Below are 23,455 nucleotides of genomic sequence, written 5' to 3' on the forward strand. Positions count from 1 at the left end.
AATACGTCACTCTCCTCCGTGATTCAGTCTCCCATCTACAGAACAGGGGTGACCTGGTAGTCTCGAGGGCCTGCGCGACTGTGATAATTGACAGCTCCCTCTTGCCATTTTCCATTGGAAGTTTAAACAGTCCTGATCATAGGACCAGCCAGAGAAATTGGGTTAAGCCCTACTGTGCAAATGGTTGTGTGGGTTCATCAGACCTCAGGTCCAGCCACTTCATCTGCTGGCACAGAAAATGGACTCTGAGCCTAGAGGAGGAGGTTTGGGTCCTGGGCTGTGGGTTGTGGGAAATTGGGAGGATTAACTAGCCTGTTTGAGCCTCAGTGGCCCCATCTGTAGTGTGGGCAGGATTGCACCCCGGGCTTGCCTGGACGCACAGCCAGCCTCTTGGTTAACAAGGCAAGTTGTTTCAAAACCAAAAGAAACAAAAAGCAGGTCTAAAATTTACTCTGCTCACCCCAGATCCCCACACACGCCTCCTCTGCGTGCTCCCTGTTGGGGCTTGCTCTCCCAACCCCCTTATCCAATGGCTCAGGGGTGACCACAGCTCTGAGGCCGCGTGAGTGTCCCCTTGGCAGGTGTGGCCTCACCTGAAATGCCTAGTCTGATGCTCAGGGGCCCTGGCAAGAGGCAGGCACCGCGGGGTGTCAGAGGACCTCAGTTTCCAGGTCCCAAAGCTCCTCTTGCCCTTCCTGCTCTACCACACACCAGCCGCAGCACCCGGGGCAAGTTACCTTTCTTCTCTGAGCCTTGATTTCCCTTTCTAGAAAGTGGGCACTGAGAGCAAGTCCGTGTGGACCTTGTATTGCGGTGAGAGGAGAGGTGATACGGTCTGAAATGCTCACGTCACATGGACAGGCAGCTAATACGCCTCATCCTCTGGAACTGGATGTCTCTGCTTTAAATCCTGGCTCCTCCGCTTTCTCTGTGTAACCTCCTAGGCCTCAGTTTCCTCTTCTGTGAAATGGGAATAACTGACCCCAGAGAGCTGCTGTGAGAACACAATGAGGGAGTAATAAAGGACTAACTCTGTAGGGTTGTCTTAACGTGGTCTCTACATGACGTGCAGAGAAAGATGCCCGGGACTCAGCCCTTAAAAAGGGAAACCTGTCATGTGGGTGACCCAGCCCGGGAGGCTTGTCCCAAGTCAGGTCTGTCTTTGAGTGTATGGCCTGGGCTGTGACCTCTTGCCTACAATCCCTCAGCCTCCCTGCCCCCACCACCCGCCTTCTCCTCCTCCACCCCTGTTTGGCAAGGTTAGGCAAGGTGGGGTGGATCCAGGTGTTTGTGGCCCCAGGCAGGGGTGGGGCTCTGGGCATCTCCCCACCCCCAGGCTTTCTGAGTGCCCTCCCCAGGAAACTGAGCAGGCGGCTTGCCAATGACTCTGTACTAATGTCCGTTCAGGGGTCTGGGCCAGCTGCAGGGCAGAGGAGAACTGAGTGTCCACACCTTGGACCTGAGTGGCTGAACCACTGGGCCACAAACCACAGATGCTGACTCACAGCCTCTGCTGGGCGGTATAAAGGAAACAGCCCAGGGGCATCCTGCAGCCGGAAGGACCAGCTGGCTGGACAATGGCCCAGGGAACGGTGATCCATGTCACCCCAGAACAGCCCACCCATGCCGTGTGTGTGCTGGGCACCGAGACTCAGCTGGATGTCTGTGGGTGAGGAGGGGACACTCTGGGGGTGGGGGGCAGGTGTGGAGCTGCTGAATGAGCAGGTTCTGCCGACACAGGCTGTGAGGTTGGATCAGGCTGCAGGGTCCAGCCTCTGAGCCCCTGCCTGGGGAGAAGCTGGAGACCCAAGGTGGAAGTGGCACTGGGGTACGCCCAGACTCGGGGCAGTGGCTTCTTTGCTGTGTTCAAGAGGGGGCTCCTGAGGCCCTACCACAATGAAGTATTGCAGCACAAATAGCACCATCTCCTTTCATCGTTCAACCAATGGAAGTTCAGAGAAGGCCTGTGACTTGCCTAAGGTCCCACAGCATGGTGACCTGGGAGCAAAGCTAGACCCTTGCCTCTCAGCAAGCTGCCCTCGGTGGGTGTGATGTCCCAGGCTTCAGTATGAGAGACGCCCCCGTGGGAAACCTGGCCCTACTGTGGTCTGGCCGGGCAGGCTAAGGCCTCTGTTTCCTCATCTGTGAAATGGGGATAATACTCACTCCATAGGGCGACTGTAAGGATCCAATGTGAATAAGCATGAAATTGTGTAAGTACTCAGCACAGTGCTGGGCATATAGCCTGGTGGTTGTTCGTTCATTCGTTCATTCATTCATTTATTCATTTATCCATTAATTTGTTCATTCAACACATACCAGTTGAATGTCTATTATGGGCCAAGCTCTGTGCCGTGCTCTGGTTAAGCGAGGTGGCCTAGGGACACTCTTGGCCAGCGTGCACGGATGTTCTTAAGTTGTCATCTGCAGGCTTCTCTCCTTCCTCCAGGGTCTCCTTTTCAGCAGGAGGCCACCCAGTGGGACCCCAGGGAGCATGGAGTCTCTGAGTTAATAATTGTCTCTGAGCCTTGGTTTACCCACCTGTAAAATGGGAAAACTGATGCCCGTCCTAGTGGGTGGAGGTGAGGATTGAAGACTATAATGCACACAGCCCCTTCCCAGCCCTGATGCAGGTGCCCCACTGCCAGGTGGGGGGTTGGGAAGGAAGTGGATGCAGGAGCCGGAGGGCTGGGGTCACTTGTGCAGGTCAGTGTCAGTGCTGCTGTCCGGGGTACAAGGACACTGCCCTGCATCCCGCTCTGCGGCGCTGTCACACGGTCCGTGGCTTGGCCTGCATCTGTCGAGTGATCAGAACAAGTCAAGGATCGTGGCAAAGAGATCAGCGACTCGAATCAAGTAGGAGAGGAATGTCCCTCAGAAGCACTGCCTGGGCTTCCTAGAGGAAGTTCGGATTTTCCCAGGATTGGTGGTGGTGGCCAGGATGGGGCAGGGTTGGGCAGGATCAGTGTAGTTCCAGGGTCACGCCTCTGCATGGGTCACATGCTCAGGAAAATGGGCCATGATTCCCCTTTTTATTATGCAAATGGACTTAAGGTGCTGTTGGTCATGGAGGGTCCTCTGCGCAGGTTGCTTAGGGGCCTAACCAGTTTGGACCTAAATGAAGGTCTCTTAACAGCCCCAACTAGCTTTAATGTCTTTCCTAGGGTGAGGGGGACAATAATAAGGGTCTTTCCTGATAACTCTGGTTTGCTTTGTAAGTCTTCTGTTTCCCGGGTGACAAATAACACATGGAGCCCTCCCCCAACCCCACACACAGAAACACATGCACACACAGTGTAACCCACGTGTTCACAGAAACTTCTTGTTTAAGGCCTGAGAGGGCCTGGAGAGGGGAAGAAAGCCCATCCCAGTGGTGCCGCTTCTCAACTCGGCCTCATCTCAGAGCCTCAGTTTCCCCGCCTGGCAGAAAGGGTGGTATAAAGCCCTAGCAGGTGGCTCCTCCCTGCCCCTGATGATAAAGCCACATGGGCAGAGTGAGCCTAGATGGCAGCCCTGCAGGCCAGGTGCAGGCTGGTACTCCTGGGCCCCAAGACAGGGTCTTGCCATTGTTCATTTTCCTGTTATACTGACACCCAGCGTGTCCCTGACCTGGCACAGCACCCAGGCAGTGGGGGGCCTGGCTTCTCACCGCTTTGTGGGTATCGAGGAAGACCACCCCACATGGAGTAGGGAAGAGCCTCTGGGCTTTGGCAGAGAAACAAGGGCCCTTATTAAGTTCTGGGTTGGCCACGTAGGTGTGTAATCAAGCGAGGCGCTCAGGCAGAAAGGCTCAGTTCTGCAGGGCCTCCCTTGCCGTGAAGTCTCCTGCAGCATCTGCCCAGCGTCTCTAATTGTCCATGATTATTATATAATAATCACACACTGAGCAGTTCCCCAACATGGGCCCTCCAAACCTCATAAGGGAAGCAAGTGAGCCTCATTCCCATTTATAGAGGAGAAAACTGGTTGCAGAGAGGGTCAGTGCCTAGGCCGAGGTCACACAGCCTAGCAGAAGTGGCCCAGGCTCGGCCCCTCTTTCCAGCCGTTTGAGGCTGCCTGAAGCTTGTGGACTGCCCAGGAGAAGTTTTCCATGGACAGCTGAGCCCCGGCACCCCTGCTGGTCTGCAGGCAAGTGTCACATCAGAAACAATTTCAACATTTCAGCACAAAAGCTCCAGCACTTGCTGTGCCCTGCTAGAGGGCGTGACACAGGCTGACCTCTGGGCTATGCAGGCGGAGATCATCCTCTCTATGCCTGTCCTGCTGTCTCCCCACCCAGAGAGTCTGTGTGCCCAGACCCAGGGCAGTGCTCCCTGGACGACACCCCAACCATCCTGCTCCCCACCCCAACACATGGGTACCAGGCTGGGAGCTGGCAGCAAAAGCAGTGTCTGCGCTAAAGACACAGGCACGGACACCTGCTGTTAAGAGTTGAGATACTTGGGATGGTGTCCTTGTCAAGGTGGACCGGGGGACCCCACAATCAAACCCCAGAACCTCCAACTGAGCAATTACCATCCTCCAAGCCAGGAGACCCTGGGGCCACGAAACTTGCCCCACTTACTTTGGTCCCCGGTTAAGGCTGGTCTTGCAGTGTGTATGTTGACTAAATGAATGAATGAATGTGTGTTTAAAGAGCTGTGCCAGCACATAGTAGGTGCCCTTGAAGTGCTGAATGAATGAAAGGTTGAGACAGGGCAGGGTTTTGTTCATATTCCTGCCCCTGCGGTGCTGGAGCCAGCAAGCACTCACTACCTGACCCTGTGCAGCAGGAGAGCATGGGGGTGTGGGGGGGCATGGGGATGGAGGGACATGTGCTCAGAAGCAGCTGCCCGCTGGCTGTTGGCCATTGCCATCCTTTGCCAGGGTAGGGGCCCCCATCTCAGGCCACTGGGGCCCTTCCTTGGTCCTTCAGGAAGGACCTTTGGTCAACACCCCTGAAGCAGACTGTGGTGAGAAGGAAGAGGAAGAGGAAGAGGAAGAAGAGGGCACTTTCCAAAATCGGTGCCTGCTGCCAGCCACACCCTGTTTGGTGATAGAGAAAGGTCCAGGCGAAGCAGGGTCCCATCAGGGCACCTTCCCCCGTTCCTGTCCTCAGCCCACACTCCTGCGGGTGACCTCACCGCCCTCCAGGGCTGCACCTGTCACCTGGCCCCGGGAGGCCTGGGCGGAGCTCCACCCTGACCCCTACTCTCAGCTGCCTCCACCTGGTGGCTCAATGCCAGGCCGCCCACCTTCTGTTCGGCACTCCGCTCCAGCCTGCCGCCCATTTTCACACCGAGCCCGCTGCCCTGGCTCTGGGCCCCTGACTGTTGGTGCCTTTGTGGCAGAAGCAGGGTTCTGGGCAGGACCCCAGGATGGTGCATCTGTGTGGCCGGGGCAGAGCCTGAGTGTCTCCTCTGTAAAGAGGGGAGAGCCAGCCCCGCCCCGAATGTCCATGGAGCCTGTGGATGCGGCCCGGCACCAGGCGGCCCTGAGCCAACAGCAGGTTCTCCTCTCCAGCCTCACTGCTCGCTCTGTAAAAGGGGGACAATGAAAGTACCCACCTGCAGCGCCGTCATGGAGACATCTCGGCACCCAGCACAGCGGCAGTAACTTAGCAACTGTTTTTCATCCTTTCTCTTCTTTTTAAAGGTATAGGCATTTAGGGCCTCCCCAGTGGCGCAGCGGTTGCGCGCTGGGTTGAGAAGCTGCCCGCAGCCTCTGCAGTGCCAGTTCGATCCCCGGCCAACGGGCGAGGGTCCCACATGGCGTGCAGACCTCCCCTGCCGCCCGCTGCTCCCCCCAGCAGTGTACTTCCTCAGTCTGCCTGTTCTGATCTCCCCCACCCCCGACTGTGGTGAATTCTCTCACCCTCCTTCACTTCTGACTGTGCCCAGTGCTTGTATAAATAAATAAATAAATCTTCAAAAAAAATAAAAATAAAGGTATAGGCATTTAAGGCTTAAAGTAACACGCTTAACTCCCCCAAAAGTTTGGAATTTGGTATTTTTATTATTGCTCAATCCGAAGCGTTCTTATTTCATTTCCATTAATTATCCTTTTAAAAATGGACTGTGTATTAGTGACGCCTAACTTAGTTACGCTGTGATCAAAGACTTGGCTACCGATACTATATGCTACCTATGCATTAACACCTGCTCCAACTAGCTTCACACTCAATCACGCGATCAATTTTTACTTCAGCGAGCCAGCCATGTGTTCTTGAGCTTGGGTAAAAGTATATTCACCAGATGTGGGTCACAGAATTCGACAATAGGTCTACTATCTACCACCATTCATAGTTACAAAATTGTGTGTGTGTGTGTGTGTGTGCTTGTATGGTGAGAATTTGTGGTATCTACTCTCTCAGGAACTTTTTAAATAGGAAACAGCATTATTAACTATAGTTACCATGCTATGCCTTACATTCCCAGAACTTAATTACTTTCTTACTGGAATTTTTTGTCTTTTAAACCCCTTAACCCACTTCACCCATCTGCCACCCCTTTGGCACCCACCCATCTATTCCCTGAATCCGTAAGTTCCGTTTTTTGTTGGTTTTGGTCTTAGATTCCACATATAAGTAAGGGTAGATATCTTCTTACAATATGTCTTCAGAAGTTGATTGGGTGAAAGTGTGTTTTTTAAAGAATATGTCTTCATCTGAAAATGACTTTATTAATAATAATTTCATTGGGTGCACAATTCTAAAGCAATAGTTTTTTTCTTTTCAAAATACTTGACAATGTTACTCAACCATCCTCTGGATTTTCATTGCTGCTGTTAAGAAGTCTTCTTCTCATGTGTTATTCCTCTAGAGTTTTCTTTCAGGAATTATTTAAGAGCTCTCTGTCTTTGGTATTCTGCAACTGAACCACTATGGGGTGTGTGTGTGTGTGTGTGCACGCGCGCGCACGCGCATGCAAGCACAGGCAGTGAGTAGTGCTTGGAGATTTTCCTCACCCTCAAGATCTCAACAATATATTTTAATCATGATCCAATTCTTTTATGGAAGGAAGATTACCGAGAGTAATGCTCTGCCTTAATTCCAGAAGAAGTTTGTGTGTTCTAGATATACAACCATGTGTGTACACACTTACAGGATATAAGCCCCTACGTGTGTGCATCGCTCTATGCATACATCCATGTTTGTGTGTGTGTGTGGGAGGGTTGTGTACACATCTCTGCAGTCCTTCTAGTTCAAGGGTAAACTCTCCAGGTCAGGGGATTTGTTCTGCCTTGCACTACCTGACGACCACCACCAGGACTCACTACCACAGTCAGGGTCCCACAGGCTGCCATCGGGTGCTCACACTTACTGGGGAAAAGAAGCCTGGCCTCACCACATCTCTCCATCCCCCCACCTGTCTCCTCCACAGCTCTGCCCCCAAGGGCTGCACATCCTTCAGCATCAGTGCCTCTACGGCAGTGGTCGTGCGCGTTGCCCACAGCCCTCCAGTCAAGAAGAAACCCACAGGTCTCTTCAAGTGGCCGCTGGATCCTGGGCTGGAGGTGAGCCTGATGATGAGGGCTGCCAGCAGCAGCACCGGTGACCAGAAGGTAAGCAGGGCAGCAGCGAGGTGGGAAGCAGGGGAAGGGGTGAGCGGGTCCAAGCAGATCAGCTACTCACAGTCTGTCCTGCTTCAACCCACCATCTCAGCCCTGGTAGAGCCTCCTCTCTGGAAAGCCATGGCCTCTGCATGGATAATAGAGGGATGCTGGTTATGGAGGCCTGTCCATTTTCTGGTTCTGCAGGTCTCCTCCATCCTTCCTGCTTGCTAGAGGCAGGTTTTGTGTCTTATAACCAACAGTCTCAGTCTCCCTTTGATGCCTCTTCTGCCATGTCTGTAACTGTAGAACCCCTACTTCACTCCCTGGCACGGGGCAGGCAGAGTAAGCTGCTCACTTTTGGATTCCTCATAGGCCCTCTTCTATTCCCCATAGTCATCTGGGGGTGTGGTACCCCTCCATTCCCTCAAGTTAGGATCCTCCTTAATAGGCTGGGACTACCTTGGCCCATATTCATCCCTTCAGCACCCTGCTGTGAGCTGGCACCTAGCAGGGATCCAGTTAGTGTTTGTTGAATGACTGAAAAAAAGTCATTTATGCTTTGCTGGTGTCTATTAGGTTCGGATCTCATACTATGGAGACCAAACTGCCCCTGTGCAAGCCCTGCTCTACATCACTGGCATTGGTAAGTGATGACCAGGATCCTGGGACACACACACACACACACACACACACACACACACTGTAAGGCATTTCTCTAGAAGAAACTATACTCTGGAGCTTACTTTAGACTGAGCAGAGAAAAAGGATGTGTAGCCAGTCACAAATCTGGTAATCCACAAATATTCCTTTTCCAGTCAGTGAAACACAAAGAAATACAACTGGGAAGTGATGATGTTTTCAGGGAATTTTAATTACATTTTAGTATTTTATTTCTCAATTTAGAAAATGATACTTGGCTTTGCAATAAATAAGCTTCTACGCCTTTTTGGCACTTCAAATATTTATAAGAAAAAATAGATGGTGCTGCTGTCTGATGTAATAATATAGACCAGTGTATCCCAAATTCTATTATTTACATCACCATTTTTGCCACATCCATCAACTATTACTCATACTTATTGAATATTCTTCTTTAAAGTGCATTTTAAACTTGAGCTCCTCTTGAGTAATATCACAATATTATTATCCTTTAAATGGCCACTAAATATAGGAACAGCATGTGACAACTTAGGCTTCATTTCATAAATGAGTTTCATTTCATGTATGAATCAATTCATTAATTACTTTAATGAATTAATTTAATTTAATAAAATATATTTCATTAATGGTGACTTAAATCACCATTTAATTAATTTACTTCATTAAATAGCCCTTACTCTGTGCCAGATACTGTGCTAAGACTTTACCTTTAAACCTTACAACAGCCCAAACAATGAAGCAGGTACTATTACTATCTCATTTTACAGGTGAGGAAACTGGGGCACAAAAGGTAAACAAGGTCAGGTACCTGGTCAGTGTAGAAGCAGGAAGTGCAGACCAGGAAGCCCCACGCTGCCCTGGCCCTCCACTATACATGCTGTGAGTGTAGCTAAAAGTCACAGCTCAATCTCACACCGTGACCCCCAAGGTCACGCATCACCCGTGGGCACGTGGTCTTCTCACTGGAATGACAGTGGCGCCACGTATTCTGATGGTGGGGGAGACCTCACAGCCAACAGGTGCTTTGTCAGTCATGCCATTTAGTCAGTGGGGCCTGGTTGGGGTCATGATGTGTCCCCAGGACAGTCTCAGGGCACGATGACGAGCCAGCTGGGAGCATGACCACTGTACTCCCCTCCCAAGGTCCCGGGGGGCTGCAGTCGGGACCAGAGGCATCAAGCTCCTGGGAAGGTGGCCTTGTGGTGTCTCCCTGGACAGCCCCGGAGGGTGGCTGGGGATTCTTTCTGGAACCCCTGGGATGCCCAGACTTGCTGGGTCTGTTTGGTATCACAGACGTGGCATTGCTTTCCCTGCCCCCACCCGCTTCCCGCAAGGGTTTGGTTAGAAGTGCTGGCTCTATTGTCTGAATTACAGCCAGATTTCTTGGGGGGCACAGGAGTGTCTGAACCTGAACGCCTCTTCCCTGAAGGGGAAGGAGAGGAGTCCCGGGCAGACAGTCTCCTGGGGGGAAGGATGGTCCTTTGGGGCTAAGCTGGATGCCCCCAGCCTATATCTTCACCAGCCCTCTCCTCTTACTTGGTGGGATTTCAGAAATCTCCTTGAGCGCGGACATCACTCGCTCGGGCAAAGTGCAGCCGACCAGAGCCTGCAAGGACCAGGTACCCCTCAACCTTGACGCGCTGGGTTCTCCTCGGGCCCCCTCTGGTGGTGTTGGGGCGAATAGCGTCCTTTCACAGCATCCTAAGTTAAGGGGAAAAGAGACCGTTTGGGAAGAAGAAAAAGAACATTGAAGTCACTGTTGCCACCCGGGTTTAACATTCCTCATCTCGGTTACAAAACTAGATTTTCACCGCTGATGGGATTCTCAGAGAATGTGTTGTCGTACAAACTGGAAACTGCAGAGTCACCAAGTTAATGCAGAACAGAAGGAAAATCTGCAGCAGATTTTGACTCTGGCTCAGAAATCCCCCACCAGAGACATTATCCACTGGTGGGAGAGATTGTCCTAGTGCTACCCGCCTGGGTGAATAATAGAGAAGGGAAGAAATGGCGGGAGGGGTAGGGAGGAAGGAGCCAGTGCAGGGTGCAGGAAATGTGGTTGTGGAAAGATAGAATAGTGGGGTGCATGGAGGTGGGGCATGCAGAGGTGGGGCATGCAGAGGTGGGGTGTACAGAGGTGGGGCATGCAGAGGTGGGTTATGCAGGTGATGAGTAGTCTCAACTGGGGTCCGTGGACAAACTCAGGGTGCCCCTAACTTGCCTGCTCAATTTCATGCTGGTACATACTTCGGGAAGCCGTGACCTGTCAAAAGATTAGTAGGATCCATTGGTGGCGGGTTAGTCAAAAGTGGGGGGAGCATTACACACTGGGAGCGGAATCCATCTATGGCCCACCCAGAGTGCAGTCATTCCTGGGTTGGGGGGCTGCGCCCTCCTACAAATAGAAGCCTCACCACTGTGAGCAACCTGAGGGAGGGGAGCTCGTCTTGCTTCATCTCCGGATGGGCAGGGAGGGCTGCTGGGAGCTGTGTGGGCTCCTTGGTTGCCCAGTTTCTAAGCGTTCACAGAGGGTAACTAGTCAGATCAGCACTTTGACACAGACGTGTAGCTCAGTTCAGCTTGCCAATCCAATGCTCTTTAAAGCTGCTAAAAATCTGTTTTACCGGCTTGGGCCTCTTGTGTTAAGTCAATGAAATTGCATTTTGGGTGAATTTGTTTATCACTTTGGGTAGAAATCTCCCCTTGGGACTGAAAAATTAGATGTGTGAGGTGAGAGAGGCTGATGACGTGCCGGGGAAGGCGGCCCTGCTTCCCGGGGATGAGGGACCTGTGTGGGCTTCTCAGTGCCCCCCATCTCTGCTGGGGTTCACAGAGCACTTGGACCTGGGGCCCTCGAGGGCGAGGCGCCATCCTGCTGGTGAACTGTGACAAAGACAACCCCAAATCTTCCAGCATGGACTTCGCGGACGACAAAGTGCTTGACAGCAATGGTAAAGACCCCGAGAGGTAGTGGGAGTGGGGTTTTGTCTTTCTATAAAGCCCTTCATTCACGCAGCCTGAGCTGAAACAACCCTCAGGAAAAGGGGTGACTGGAAGGGATGGACAAGGGTCCCCAGAGGACAAGAGACCCACCCAAGGTCACGCCACAGTCAGGAAAGAGCTGGCCCGACACGATCTCCCAGCACCTCCTCCAGGCCCCAGCCTGCTTCTAGGCCAACACACAGCGACCAGCAGCCAGCAGCCTCTGCGGGCACCCCCGGGAGAGGGGCTCTGTAATAGCATTTTACACACACCACCTCCATCTTCCTTCAAGCAGCGCTGTCCATGGCCATTCCTCAGCCCTGTCCACTGACGAGTGGAAAGGACGCCCCCCCTCCCAGCTCCCACATTCCAGGACGCCCCCCAGCCCCCACATTCCAGGACTCCAGCCCCCCAGGCCTCTGACTACCGTCTAGCCCAGGACCAGCTTTGCTCTCCCCACACCTTTGTCACGAGCTACACTTCCTTCTCAGGCCCAGGGGAGAAATCTTTCTGCTCATTCATCCCACAAATAGTTGCTGAGCGCTTCCCGTGCCATGTGCTAGATGCTTCCAAGTCTCCTAGGTCTGAGGAGTTGGGGATGGAGCAACACACAGAAAATGTGGTCCCTGCTCACCAAGTTTACATCCTAAGGAGGACCCAGTAGGAAAAGACCACAGACTTGATTTGCTGTCACCCCAGAATGAAACCCTCATTTAAATACCGGAAAGCGCATAAAGTAAATAAAAGCAGACAGCACAGTAAAGGCGGTCCAAAGGGCAGTTGGGGGAGCCGGACCCCGCCAGGAGGGCCTCAGCGGCCTGTGTCTCAGGCCACATCCTTCTCCTCCAGACCTGCAGGACATGTCCCTGGTGACCCTGAGCACGAAGACCCCCAAGGACTTCTTCACCAGGCATCAGCTGGTGCTCCACGTGGCCAAATCAGAGATGGACAAAGTCAGGGTGTTTCACACCCACTGTGAGTTGACCGTGGCCGTCATCTTGGTGTCCCTTTACTGTCCTGGCCCAGGGGGTGCACCCTCCACACCCCCTTCAGGGAGTAACTCCAGAGCACCCTGTGGTGTCAGGTGCCAGCCTGTGCAGTGGGAGTCAGTGTGAAGGGTTAAAGGAGATGAAGGTGAGGGGGGAAGGGCAGACAGGAAGGGGCCAGGTCAGGAGTAGGTGACCTTGGCTCCTAGTCTAAAGTGCAACCTGATCTGACTCGCTCCCATTCTAGACCAAAGGGACTGGACAGACATGGGTTTGGTCACTCCTAGCCTCTGCTGAGGCATCACCTCCTCCAGGAAGCCTTCCCTAATCCTCTGGCTTCCCTCCATCACAGCAGTTATCACCACCTCTTATTATGACTGTTTTTACGCCTTTCTCCCCCTCCGTGTGACTGTGCACTTCCCGGGGACCAGCATAGTCACTGTCTCCCTGGTCTCCCCAGAAGAACAGGGGTGTGGAAATGAATGAAATGTGAATGAGTGAATGAACGAATGAACCATAATGTATGTTTAACTTCTTGTAAGTTGGGAAGGGCTTAGGCATATCCCATGGAGGCCACTCATGAACCCCCCGCCAGGGGTCGATGTCCAGCTGAGGCTTTGTCCCTTCCTACTCGGGGAGACTCCAGCCTGATTATCTGGGAGGGACCCCCCAGAAGGAACCACAGCAATGGGGAGAAGACAGGGCCAACCAAGGTGGGTCGTCAGAGGTGGGAAAGCTGACCTGAGTGCTGCCCCCCCCCCCCCGTCTCCTAGGGGACAAGAAGTCCTCCCGATACAGGGTGATCCTGGGGCCCGAGCAGCCCTCTCACTCCCTCTCAGTCCCGGGCGGCCAGCACTGCGCACGCTTCTATGTGGAAGGCCTTGCTTTCCCCGATGCCAACTTCCCCGGCCTCATTTCCCTCACCATCTCGCTGCTGGACATGTCCAACCCGGTAGGCTAAGATGGTGACCCAGAGGGGGGCCTGGGCTCCTGGGCAGTGGCCATTGATCGGGGGGTGAGCCCAGCTGGTCTGCGGGCGGTGGGCATGGGCCTGCCCGCTGCGACAGCCCCTGCCCTGCCCCGCACCCACAGGAGCTCCCCAAGGTCCCGATTTTCCAAGACAGTGTGACCTTCCGTGTGGCCCCCTGGATCATGACCCCCAACACTCAGCCCCCAGAGGAGGTGTACGTGTGCAGGTGAGGGCCCAGAGCGCACGATACGGACTCGCCAAGAGGCTCCCTGGTCCAGAAGGCTGTTCTAGCCACCAGCCACTTTCTTTTGTTTTTTTTTTTTCTTTTCTTTTCTTTTTTTTTTTTTTTTTTTTTTTGTGGGACCCTCGCCGATGGCCGGGGAACGAACCAGTGCTGCAGAGACTGCGGGCAGCCTTGCAGCCCAGGGCTCGATCGCTGCGCCACCAGGGGAGGCCCCCACCAGCCACTTTCTGTGTGAATGAGAAAAAAAATTGAATCTCCGCTGTGATTTGCGGAGGACTCGTGGCTTGTTTAAACCATTCAAAGGCAGAGAAATCATTGCTTTCGTTGTGGGGACCCTGCCTGGGAGGATTCAGCTGCTTTTGCTCCTGGGGCCTGAGAGAGTTTGTTAGACCTGGGAGAGCAGAACCCACAAGCCGTGGGCCAGGCCTCCAGGGCTACCCGGGGTGGACTTCCGAGAGTTCCAAAGGCCCTGGGGACCCCCTAAAAATGCTCATTCCTGGCCCACTGAGGCTTCTGGGATTTGTCTCTGGGGGTGGGGCCCAACTGCATTCTAACAAGCTGCTCTGGGGAGCCCCAGCATCATCCTGCCATTGAGAGCTCTCATTAAGTTTCAGGGGGACCTTCCCCTCGCCTCTTCTGATTGCTTCAGGGCCAGGGAGAGTATAACCTGGTGCTCAGGACACAGGTGAGGCCAACGAGACCTGGGGTTGAGTCCCAGGCCTCTCCCAGCGCTGTGACCTTGAGCTTGGACCTCCTGCTCTGCCTTCCCCCTCGTTGGAGGGGCTCCCGCAGGCTCCCTGCATGGATGGGCATGATGGTGCCGCGAGATAACGCTTGTTAAGTCAGACAGGATGAGCCAAGCATCTCTGTCCAGGCCTTAGGCCCTGTATACCCCCGGTCTGTCCAGGCCTACGCTCTTCCTCTACCCTAGGGACCCCCAGAAGTCCATCTTGCCCCTCAGAGCTCTGCCAAGGCCACTGAATCCAGAGCACTACGGAGCTTCTTGCCTGCTCTTTCTAGCATGTTTGAAAACGAGGACTTCCTGAAGTCAGTGACAGCTCTGACCAAGAAAGCCAAGGTCAAGCTGACCATCTCTTCCATGGAGGATAACATGGAGGATCGGTGGATGCAGGTACATGGCCCTGCCAGGGGGTGGGCCAGGGCTTATAGATGAGCGTCCCTGAGGCTGGGACACTGGGGCCCTTGGGCTCCTGGGTCTCACCCTAGCGCCTTGTGGTCACCCTTGCTGATAGTTAGAAATCCCTGAGGATCCTCGACTGAGTAGCATCCTCAGGCCAGTGATTCAGTGACATTGGGGGAAGGGTGCTCTTACTCTCCCCAGGCCTCAGCTTAGCTGGGCGCCCTCGAGAAGTCTTCTCTGCCCTACCCCAGTGCATGGAGAGCCCTCCTCTCTGCTCCTGAGACCCCTCACTTCCCCTCTCATCACCTCCTAACACTGGGGGCAGGCAGCCAGCTCCCTGGATCTCTCCATGAGGACAGGGCCTGAGTCTCGGTCACCCAGCTCCTGGCTGGACACCCTTCGGGGGTGGAAGCGAGGGACATACAGGATGTCGTAACACAACTGTGCAGATCCAGGCAGGAAGCTGCTTTCTCAGAGCCCTTTGCTGGGATCTGTCCTCAACACATGGATTTGGCCTTGACCACAGTGGGCAAGGAACGTGGCTGATTCCACGTCCCCACCCCTGGCCTGGGGGCCAACACCCAGGCCTTGCGTCACAGCCTCCCTCCCACTCGCTGCCACAGGATGAGATGGAGATCGGCTACGTGCAAGCCCCGCACAAGACGCTGCCTGTGGTCTTTGACTCTCCCAGGAACAGAGGCCTGAAGGAGTTCCCCGTCAAATGTTTGCTGGTACGTGCTGGGGGCACCCGCTGCTGCACCCCTTTGCCTTGAGGCTTCTTCCTCATCGCCTGTCCCCTCCAAGCCACCCCTAGGCCCCGGCTCCCCTAGTGCAGCTATCATGCAGGTGGCCCTGTTATTTCTATTACCGTGATGAGCTCTGGCCCTTCCTTCCCCAAACCTCTTCCCAGCCCTGAGTTCACCTCGCCCTCAACATGACCCTGCCGGGGAAGTCGGTCGGGCTTGGGCAATCCTGTTCCCCAGAAGATGCTCTTGCTTTGAGGTGGGGCCAGGACCGGAAGCTTTCCCAAGTTTCAACTGGAGGCTCTGCCTCTGGTGGGGTCTGGTCTTGGCCGAGGTGGTGGGGGGCGAGGGGGGCATCAGGGGTAGGAGCAGGTTTCAGGATCAGTGTAGTCATTTCCCAGCTGTGGCTTTATCAGCCAGAGTGTCTACGTGCATTTGGGGGGATGGGGGGTGACATTGGTGAGTCAGCGTTACTAGCCTGGCAGGTCCGTGCAGACTCAGCACAGGCGATCATGACCCTGGTTACCTTTGTGAGCTGCAGCCTGTGGGTCGCAGCGCTGTGTTCTTTAAGTGCACCGAGTCATTGCATGGAACCGACAGCCTTTAATGGAGACACTATTACTGGGCCCGTTTTATAGACCAAGGAATGGAGGCTCAGTGAGGTGAAGCAGCTTTCCCGAGGTCACTCAGGAAAAGGGTGGAGGACTTGGAGTTCAAACCAAGTCGGGGTTGGCTCTGTGAGCATGCTCTGCACCACCAGGCATGCCTTCCCAGAAAGACCCCAGGCCCATGCTCCAAGCCCTGGCAGCCCCCCAATTCTAGGAACCAGGGAAAACAGAGCAAAGAGTCTGGGGTGCAAGGTGTGCTGTGATGAATGGCTTTCTCAGGAGCGCTCTGCACCCCCCAGGAAAGGGGAGGTGGCCCTACCCAGGCAGGGTGCATCGAAAGGAGATGGTGAGGGCAGCGGCTGTGTGAGTGACTTGACAGTCATTCATCAAACACACCGGGACCGCACTCAGTGCCAGGCCTGTTCTGGGCACTTGGAATACATCCGTGCACAATGCCAATGCCTCTGCCCTCATAGCCCAGAGGGACCAGCAATAAAAAATAAAGGGAATAAATAAATCATGTCATACATTGGAAGGTGATACCAAGTGCTATAGAAAAAGAAAGAGCAGAATCCAGGGACTCGCCACCGAAAGAGGGGGTGAAACTAGAGAAGAAGAGAGAACCACAGACGGGGCCTGGGCCCCCTGATGCAAAGAAGATTGAGCGGGAGCAGCAGTGAGCAGGAAGCAAACGCACACGTGGAAGGAAGGAAGCACAGGGAACCTGAGGGGGACGTGGCGACCAGCTGCCCGAGACGCGGCCCATGGCGAGGAAGACAAGGCCTGGGCGCGGCCGCCGGCTTGAGCTGTGCGGTCACAGAGCCGGACGGGAGCCGTTTGCCGGCACAGGGGGTGGCTGTCGGGTTGGCTGGGCTTTAGGAGCAAGGGAGGAGGATTGGACATGATGGTTTTAACCTCGTGGAGCCCCAGACCTCCTTGAGACTCATCCTCCCAGAAAAATGGACCTGGGCTTACAAGCTGGAACCCACTTTCAGGGAGTCTGGGGTCTCCAGGAGGCCCCGGGCGCAGACCATTGAGTTGAAGGCTCAGCCTGTGCAGTGGACTTAGGGAGACCCTGTTCTTCTCATGAAAGTCTCTGGGGGAAGTCACCGCCATTCAGCAAAGCCTGTTCCGGCCTGACATCAGGATGCACACAGTGTAGACCAGGAGGGCTTGCTGTGGAGACAACTCAAATCCTGGTCCTGCAGCAAACTGGCTCTGGGGACTGAGGAAACCACACTCCCCTCTGAGCTTAATTTCTTTTCTGCCAAATAAAAATAAAAAATGATATTTGGTGGAGTCCTTAGGCCACCCAAGTTAAGGTCTGTCAAGCAGCTGGCATGAATTAGGGGCCCCTCGAGTGCTGGCCCCTTTCCTTGCCAACCTGATTCAGCTTCCCTTCAACATGCCCCAAACAATAACAGTGCCCACCACGTGCCAGCCGCTGACAGATCCTGCCCCATTCCTCTTTAAACTTGGACCTGCCCTTTCTTCCAGGGGCCTAGTTTCACTCATTCTTGGCACATGCTTCTCCTACTTCAGGGCCCAGATTTTGGCTATGTGACTCGAGGACCCCAAACAGGGGGGGTTACCAACCTCGATGCCTTTGGGAACCTGGAAGTGAGCCCTCCAGTCAAAGTCGGGAAGAAGAAATACCCATTGGGTAGGATTCTCATCGGCGACAGCAGCTTCCCCAGGTGAGCAGGGGAAGAGCCGGGTAGACCCAGGGATGCTGTGGGGAAGCAGAGATCTCTCGCACCCATCCCAAGAGGCCTCATCACATGGTCAGCGTGTGGGAGGAATCGAAGTGCAGCTCGAGGCTATGGCCTTAGGAGCCCAGCAGGCCCAAGTTCAAATTCCAGCTCTGCACGTACACACTTGCGGTCAGTGAATATCTACTGAGCATCTACTATGTGCTGGGTACCGTGCTGCAGTTGGAAGACATATAGCCATGAACTTGACAGATAAGTCCCTGCCTCTATCCTATGGGGGAGACACAGAGTAGACAAAATAAACAAACAAGATAATTTCAAATGGTGAAGAAAACAGCAAAGAAAGGGGCAGAGGAGGGGTGGGGACTATGTTAGGGTGACCAGGGAAGGGCATCATTGGGAAGGGGGACCTTGAGTTGAAATCCGATGATAAGGAGAACAAAGCTGCACAGAGACATGGGGTGAAAAGCAGATGAAGGGACGTGTGCCTAGCCCTGAGGCAGGGATGAGCATGGGTTCAGAAGGACAGAGTAATAAAACAGACTGAATGAGTGGAAAAGCAGAGGGGCAAGATCAGGAGGGACCTTGGAGACTAGAGCCAGGAGAAACCTGAGGTTTGGAAGGTGAAGGAATATCCCCAAGGCCATACAGCTAGCGATGCATTGCTCATGAGGTGGGAGGAGCTCCAAACCCCATGTTAATCTGCAACACCAGCATCCAGGCTGAGTCAACAGTATTTCTGAAGCTGAGCTCTGGCCCCATTTACTTGACAGCTCTGGGCCTCAGTTTCCCCCAATAAAACTAGGATGACAATTCCTAAGTTCCTTTAATATAGACTCCTGGAACCATTCCCTACTTGAAGGAGAACCCTGACTCGTTGCCAGGGGCCTCAGTCCCTCAGAGACCTTTCTGTGCCCACCCTGTACCCCTCACTCCTCCCATAACACTCTTTTTTAAAAAACATTTATTTATTTATTATACAAGAACCGGGATACAGGCCAGATTCGTGGGAGGGTAAGAGGATTCACCAGAGACAGAGCGGGAAACAGAACAAGAAGATGGACTGCAAAACACTGCTGAGGGGAGCAGTGGGGAGACAGGAGAGGTCTGCTGCACCATGTGGGACTCTCGCCGGCCAGCCAGGATGGAACCCGCGCTGCAGAGGCTGCGGACAGATTCATAGTGTGGCGTTCAACCCTGTGCCACCAGGGGAGGCCCCTCCCATAACACTCTTAATTCTGTGTGGGCAGCACCGAGAGCCAGGAGATGCACCAGGCCCTGCAGGACTTTCTGGGTGCCCAGCAGGTGCAGGCCCCTGTGAAGCTCTACTCCGACTGGCTGTTTGTGGGCCATGTGGACGAGTTCCTGAGCTTCGTTCCAGCACATAAGAAGGTACAGTCTGGGGGCTGCCTGAAAGAAGCCCCCATCTCCTTCCTGGGTTCCCAAGCACAGCTCTGTACCCTGCCTGGTAGGCCCCATCTCTCATGTCCGACTGTTCCCCCACCCCCAGGAGGAGGTGTGGAGGAGGAGGTAGCCTGGTCCTTTCCCATACTCCCACGGCCTCCTCCTTGGGAGTCCCTTGGGCAAAGATGATGTCTGATCCCAGTGTTTCTGCCTCCAGGGCTTCCGGCTGCTCCTGGCCAGCCCCAGGTCCTGCTACAAACTGTTCCAGGAGCAGCTGAAGGAGGGCCACGGGGAGGCTGTGCTGTTTGAAGGGGTCTCCAGTAAGTTGACCATGAAGGCCACATCTTCCATTTAGAACCTTCCTCACCTTCGTGTGGTCTATTACTTGATGGAATCATTCAGGCAACAGATGTCTTCTGAGTACCTACTGTGCACCAGGCACTGCGCAGGTGCTGGGGCTACTGAGTGACCTAGGCAGAATAGCTCCTTGCCCCCTCGGCTCACGTCCAGGAGGAGTCAAGAAAACAATGACAAACCCAGGCTTTCATGGTGTCTGGGAGGCGCTCAAGGGAGGCTTCCTGGAGGTAGCAAATACCAAGCAGGAGCATGAGTAATGAGCAAGGTCTGGCCAAGGAAATGGGACAGTGAGGTGAGAGACATTCCAGGAACAGGGCACAGTGAATGCTGGTCAACAAAGACTCAGAGGCAAGAGAAAGCAAGATGTGCTTGAGGACTTGAAAAATGGTCAGTGCTGGGGCACTGAATGAAACATTTTTTTCAGTAACATCTACAAATTTAGGCAAGGGTCAGAGGTTGTGAAGTCTCCATGGCTCTTTTACCTGTAGCTATCATGTGTCCTATGGGACAGGACCTCTCTTTCCCCCTCGTCCCTTGGATCCCTTTGGACATCAAAGAACTTAAAGGAGCGAGAGCAGCACTTTTAATGAGAACTTACTCAGATAAAATATTTTATTAAAGGCTGCCTCCCAGATGCTCACAGCAAATCAGTATGTCAGGTGTTATTGCTGCCCCATTTTACAGGTGGGGAAAGTAGGTCCCCACTGTACCTGAGTTCATCTGCCTTCCTTACCCCCTTTTCTTCTCCATGACAGGAAAGAAACAACAGAAAATAAAGGACATCCTGTCAAACAAGAAATTGAGAGAACATAATTCCTATGTGGAGGTACTAGCTTGGGTGCCCGGGAAGGCCCGACACCCCCTCACCCCCACTGCAGTCACCTCCCTGGCAGTTATAGAAGCAGGAGGCAGAGTCTTCCAGGGGGAGACCTGGCACTACCACAGGAATACACACAAGTGATGGAGAAGAATGTCAGGTGGAGGCAGAGAGAGAAGCAAAACCCAGACACAGTGGGACTGGAAAGACAGACACAGAGGCAGAGGGACTGAGCACAGCGAGGGGGGCTGCGGGCAAGAAAAGGAGGTCCTTCAGGGGGTCCCTGTCCCTTCTCTTGGCCAGGGCCTCAGGCCCACCTGCAGCGCCTGAGCTGGTCCCGCCACCTGCAGCTAGCCAGCCACTCGCTGGCCCCGCCCATTCCCCAGGCTCCGCCCCTGCGCCAGGCCCTGCCCCAGTTGGCCCTACCTATGTCCACGCCCCTCCCCTGCCCCGCCCACCGCCCCAAGCCCCTCCCACAGTAGGCCCCGCCCCGGTCCAGTCCCCACCCACTACATCGGGCCCCGCCCCGCCCCATTTGGCCCCGCCCATACCCACGCCCCACGGCAGCCCCTCCCCTGCCCCGCCCTTTGCTCCAAGCCCCTCCCACAGAAGGCCCCGCCCCGGTCCAGTCCCCACCCACTACATTGGGCCCCGCCCCGATTTGGCCCCGCCCATGCCCACGCCCCACGGCAGCCCCTCCCCTGCCCCACCCACCGTTCCAAGCCCCTCCCACAGAAGGCCCCGCCCCAGTCCAGTCCCCACCCACTACCTCGGGCCCCGCCCCATTTGGCCACGCCCACTCCCACGCCCCGCCCCGCCCCCAGAGCTGCATTGACTGGAACCGCGAGGTGCTGAAGCGCGAGCTGGGCCTGCGCGAGCAGGACATCGTGGACATCCCGCAGCTCTTCAGGCTCCAGGGCGACGGCAGAGGGGCGAAGGCCGAGGCCTTCTTCCCGAACATGGTGAGGAGATGGCGTTCGGGTCGGTTTGCGAGTGGCCTTAACCCGGAGGCCTGCGGGGCGCGGGAGGGGGAGGCTTGGTGTCTGCGCCCCCGGGGTTCCAGGCCCGGCCAGCCCGCGCCCCTCCGGCACCTCCCGGCCGCCCCAGGGTCAGACGGTTGTTTACGGGCGAGCTTACTTACTCCTGCTCGCGGAGAGGTGGGGGCGCTGGCACAACGCGCACCCCGAGGCGGGCGGGGTCAGAGCCAGGGCGCGGGCGCAGCGTGGCCCCCTCGCGCTGCCCCCGGGCGCCCCAACGCCAGCCGGCAGCTCCGGGGGTGCGGTTGGAAGGGAGCTAAGGCACCTCTTCAGAGTGGTGGTCTGAGCAGTGAGGCTGGCACTGCCTGTGCGGGTGGGGTGGGGTCCCCCCTTAAGAAGGATGAACTTGAGGGGATCCCACTTGTGTCAAGAACGTGTAACCCTGACCCCCAAGCGCCATCGTGAAGTCATCTTGTTTTTAACCATCCCTCTGCCCCGTTACTCTGTCTCCTCAAAGGATACCTGAGGGCCAGACACTTGACCCAGTTTTGCTGGGGCCCCTCAGCCACCCCCTCCTACTGGGGGGGGGGTTACGTTCAGGAGGGAGACTGAGTCCCTGGCACAGTGGTTCTCCAACTGGATTCCCCAGGGCTCTGGGGTTCCAAGTGCCTCATTCTGCAAAACATTCTGTTTAGATAAAGGGTCACTTGGCCAAAACAATGCGAGAAGGGGCACCCCCCTCTCACCCACTGGATAAAATGTCTTGGTCCCAAGCGTTTGTCTCCTCTCTGGGTTAGTCTAGCGGGGTTTCCCAGCCTGGTGCTGGGGGCTGGGGGATGCAGCGTCTCACGTGAAGCAGTCGGCCGCCTGGGGGCTCAGTCTGTGCCTTCTCTGTTCAGTGCCCCTGGAGGGAGCGGGAGCCTGAGCCAGAGCCACAACTCACCCCAAGAGCCTGGGGGATTTGTGGGCAGCCTCACGGAAGAGCTGCCATTTGAGCTGGGCCCTGGGAAATAGAGTGTGCCCGAAGGTGGCGGGTGGGGAAGGAGAGTGTGATGCTTAGAGCATGACCCTCGGAGTCCCACAGACTGGAGCGTGAATCCTAGACTAGCCAGTAGCCTTAGGCAGCCTTTGAGGGTCTGTTTCCTCATCTGTGAAGTGGGCTGCTATTGCTGAATGCCCGAAGAGGAAGGACACTCGGATGGTGATGCCGCCCCCCCGACTGGGCTCCCACTCCTTCACAGGTGAACATGCTGGTGCTGGGCAAGCACCTGGGCATCCCCAAGCCCTTCGGACCCATCATCAACGGCCGCTGCTGCCTGGAGGAGAAGGTGCGGTCCCTGCTGGAGCCGCTGGGCCTCCACTGCACCTTCATCGACGACTTCCACACCTACCACGTCAAGCACGGGGAGGTGCACTGCGGCACCAACGTGCGCCGGCAGCCCTTCTCCTTCAAGTGGTGGAACATGGTACCCTGAGGACCCCCACCCTCCATCCTCTCCTTGGGAAGCTCTGGTCCCCTGCGGCGTGGCATAGCAGGGCTCTTGGGGGACATTCTGGCTCCCTGGGGGTGACCCCGTGCCAGGCAGTGGCCTGCTTCCTTCCCCGGGGCCCTGCACCTGGGCTCCTCCCTCTTTGAAGATCCCAAGATGGTCCCGACATTGCAAACTCAGTTCTGCGGTTAAGAAGCTGCAATAAAGTTTTAAAGTCACTTTGTACGTGAGGTCAAACTCTCATTCATTCATTCGCTCACGCATTGTCATGGCTGAATTGAAATGACAAACTTGAAGGTCCTGGCAGGGTATGTTGAAGGCCAGTGTCCTTGCATGTGTCTCTTGTTCCCAGGCATATGCTTGGTCTAAAAAGGCCTCTGTGATCTGAGCCTAGTAGATTCTAAGCTTTTGAGAGAGGGTGAGGGCTGAGCCCCCCTGAGGGTGTATCACATCCCTCCTCAAAGCTCCGTTGAAATCAGCTCCAGACAGCCAGCCGGGGCTGTACAGACGTTCATGTTCTGCTTTAATGTCTGTGTCTGTATGAAATGCACTCCAGTCTATGTATATTTCATGATAAAAAATAAAATTACAGAAAATAGGCCGAGGACAGGGATACAAAGGCAGGAAGACAATCCCACCTGCGAGAAACAGCGAGCCGAGGAATTGCATCCCCATTTTTGGAGTCTTTTGAGAAAGAGGCAACAGACAAGGGAGACAGGAACCCAAGGGGAACCCACGGATGTGACTGTTAGGTCACCCACACCCAGATGTCAGTGAATTCTGCCCCCCACGTTTGTTGTTTCCATCCCGCTAGCTTGAAAGCCCCACAAA

At 54.9% G+C, this 23,455-nt stretch overlaps 1 protein-coding gene across 1 annotated transcript; it reads left to right on the forward strand.

Moving 5' to 3' along the window:
• The first annotated feature begins 1,577 nt into the window (after positions 1-1,577).
• PADI4 (peptidyl arginine deiminase 4) lies at positions 1,578-22,837 on the forward strand. Its single transcript, XM_037499398.1, has 16 exons — positions 1,578-1,669; positions 7,362-7,542; positions 8,110-8,176; positions 9,745-9,812; positions 11,027-11,144; positions 12,025-12,150; positions 12,935-13,113; positions 13,254-13,357; positions 14,396-14,507; positions 15,140-15,247; positions 17,410-17,564; positions 18,830-18,971; positions 19,201-19,303; positions 20,096-20,166; positions 20,982-21,119; positions 22,376-22,837. Exons 1-16 carry the CDS (start codon positions 1,578-1,580, stop codon positions 22,607-22,609), a joined length of 1,998 nt encoding a protein of 665 aa, XP_037355295.1. The 3' UTR covers positions 22,610-22,837.
• The last annotated feature ends 618 nt before the right edge of the window (positions 22,838-23,455 follow it).

The sequence above is a fragment of the Talpa occidentalis genome, unplaced genomic scaffold (genome assembly GCF_014898055.3).
Source record: "Talpa occidentalis isolate TD23 unplaced genomic scaffold, MPIMG_talOcc4v2.1 talOcc4.9, whole genome shotgun sequence".
Lineage (NCBI taxonomy): Eukaryota > Metazoa > Chordata > Mammalia > Eulipotyphla > Talpidae > Talpa > Talpa occidentalis.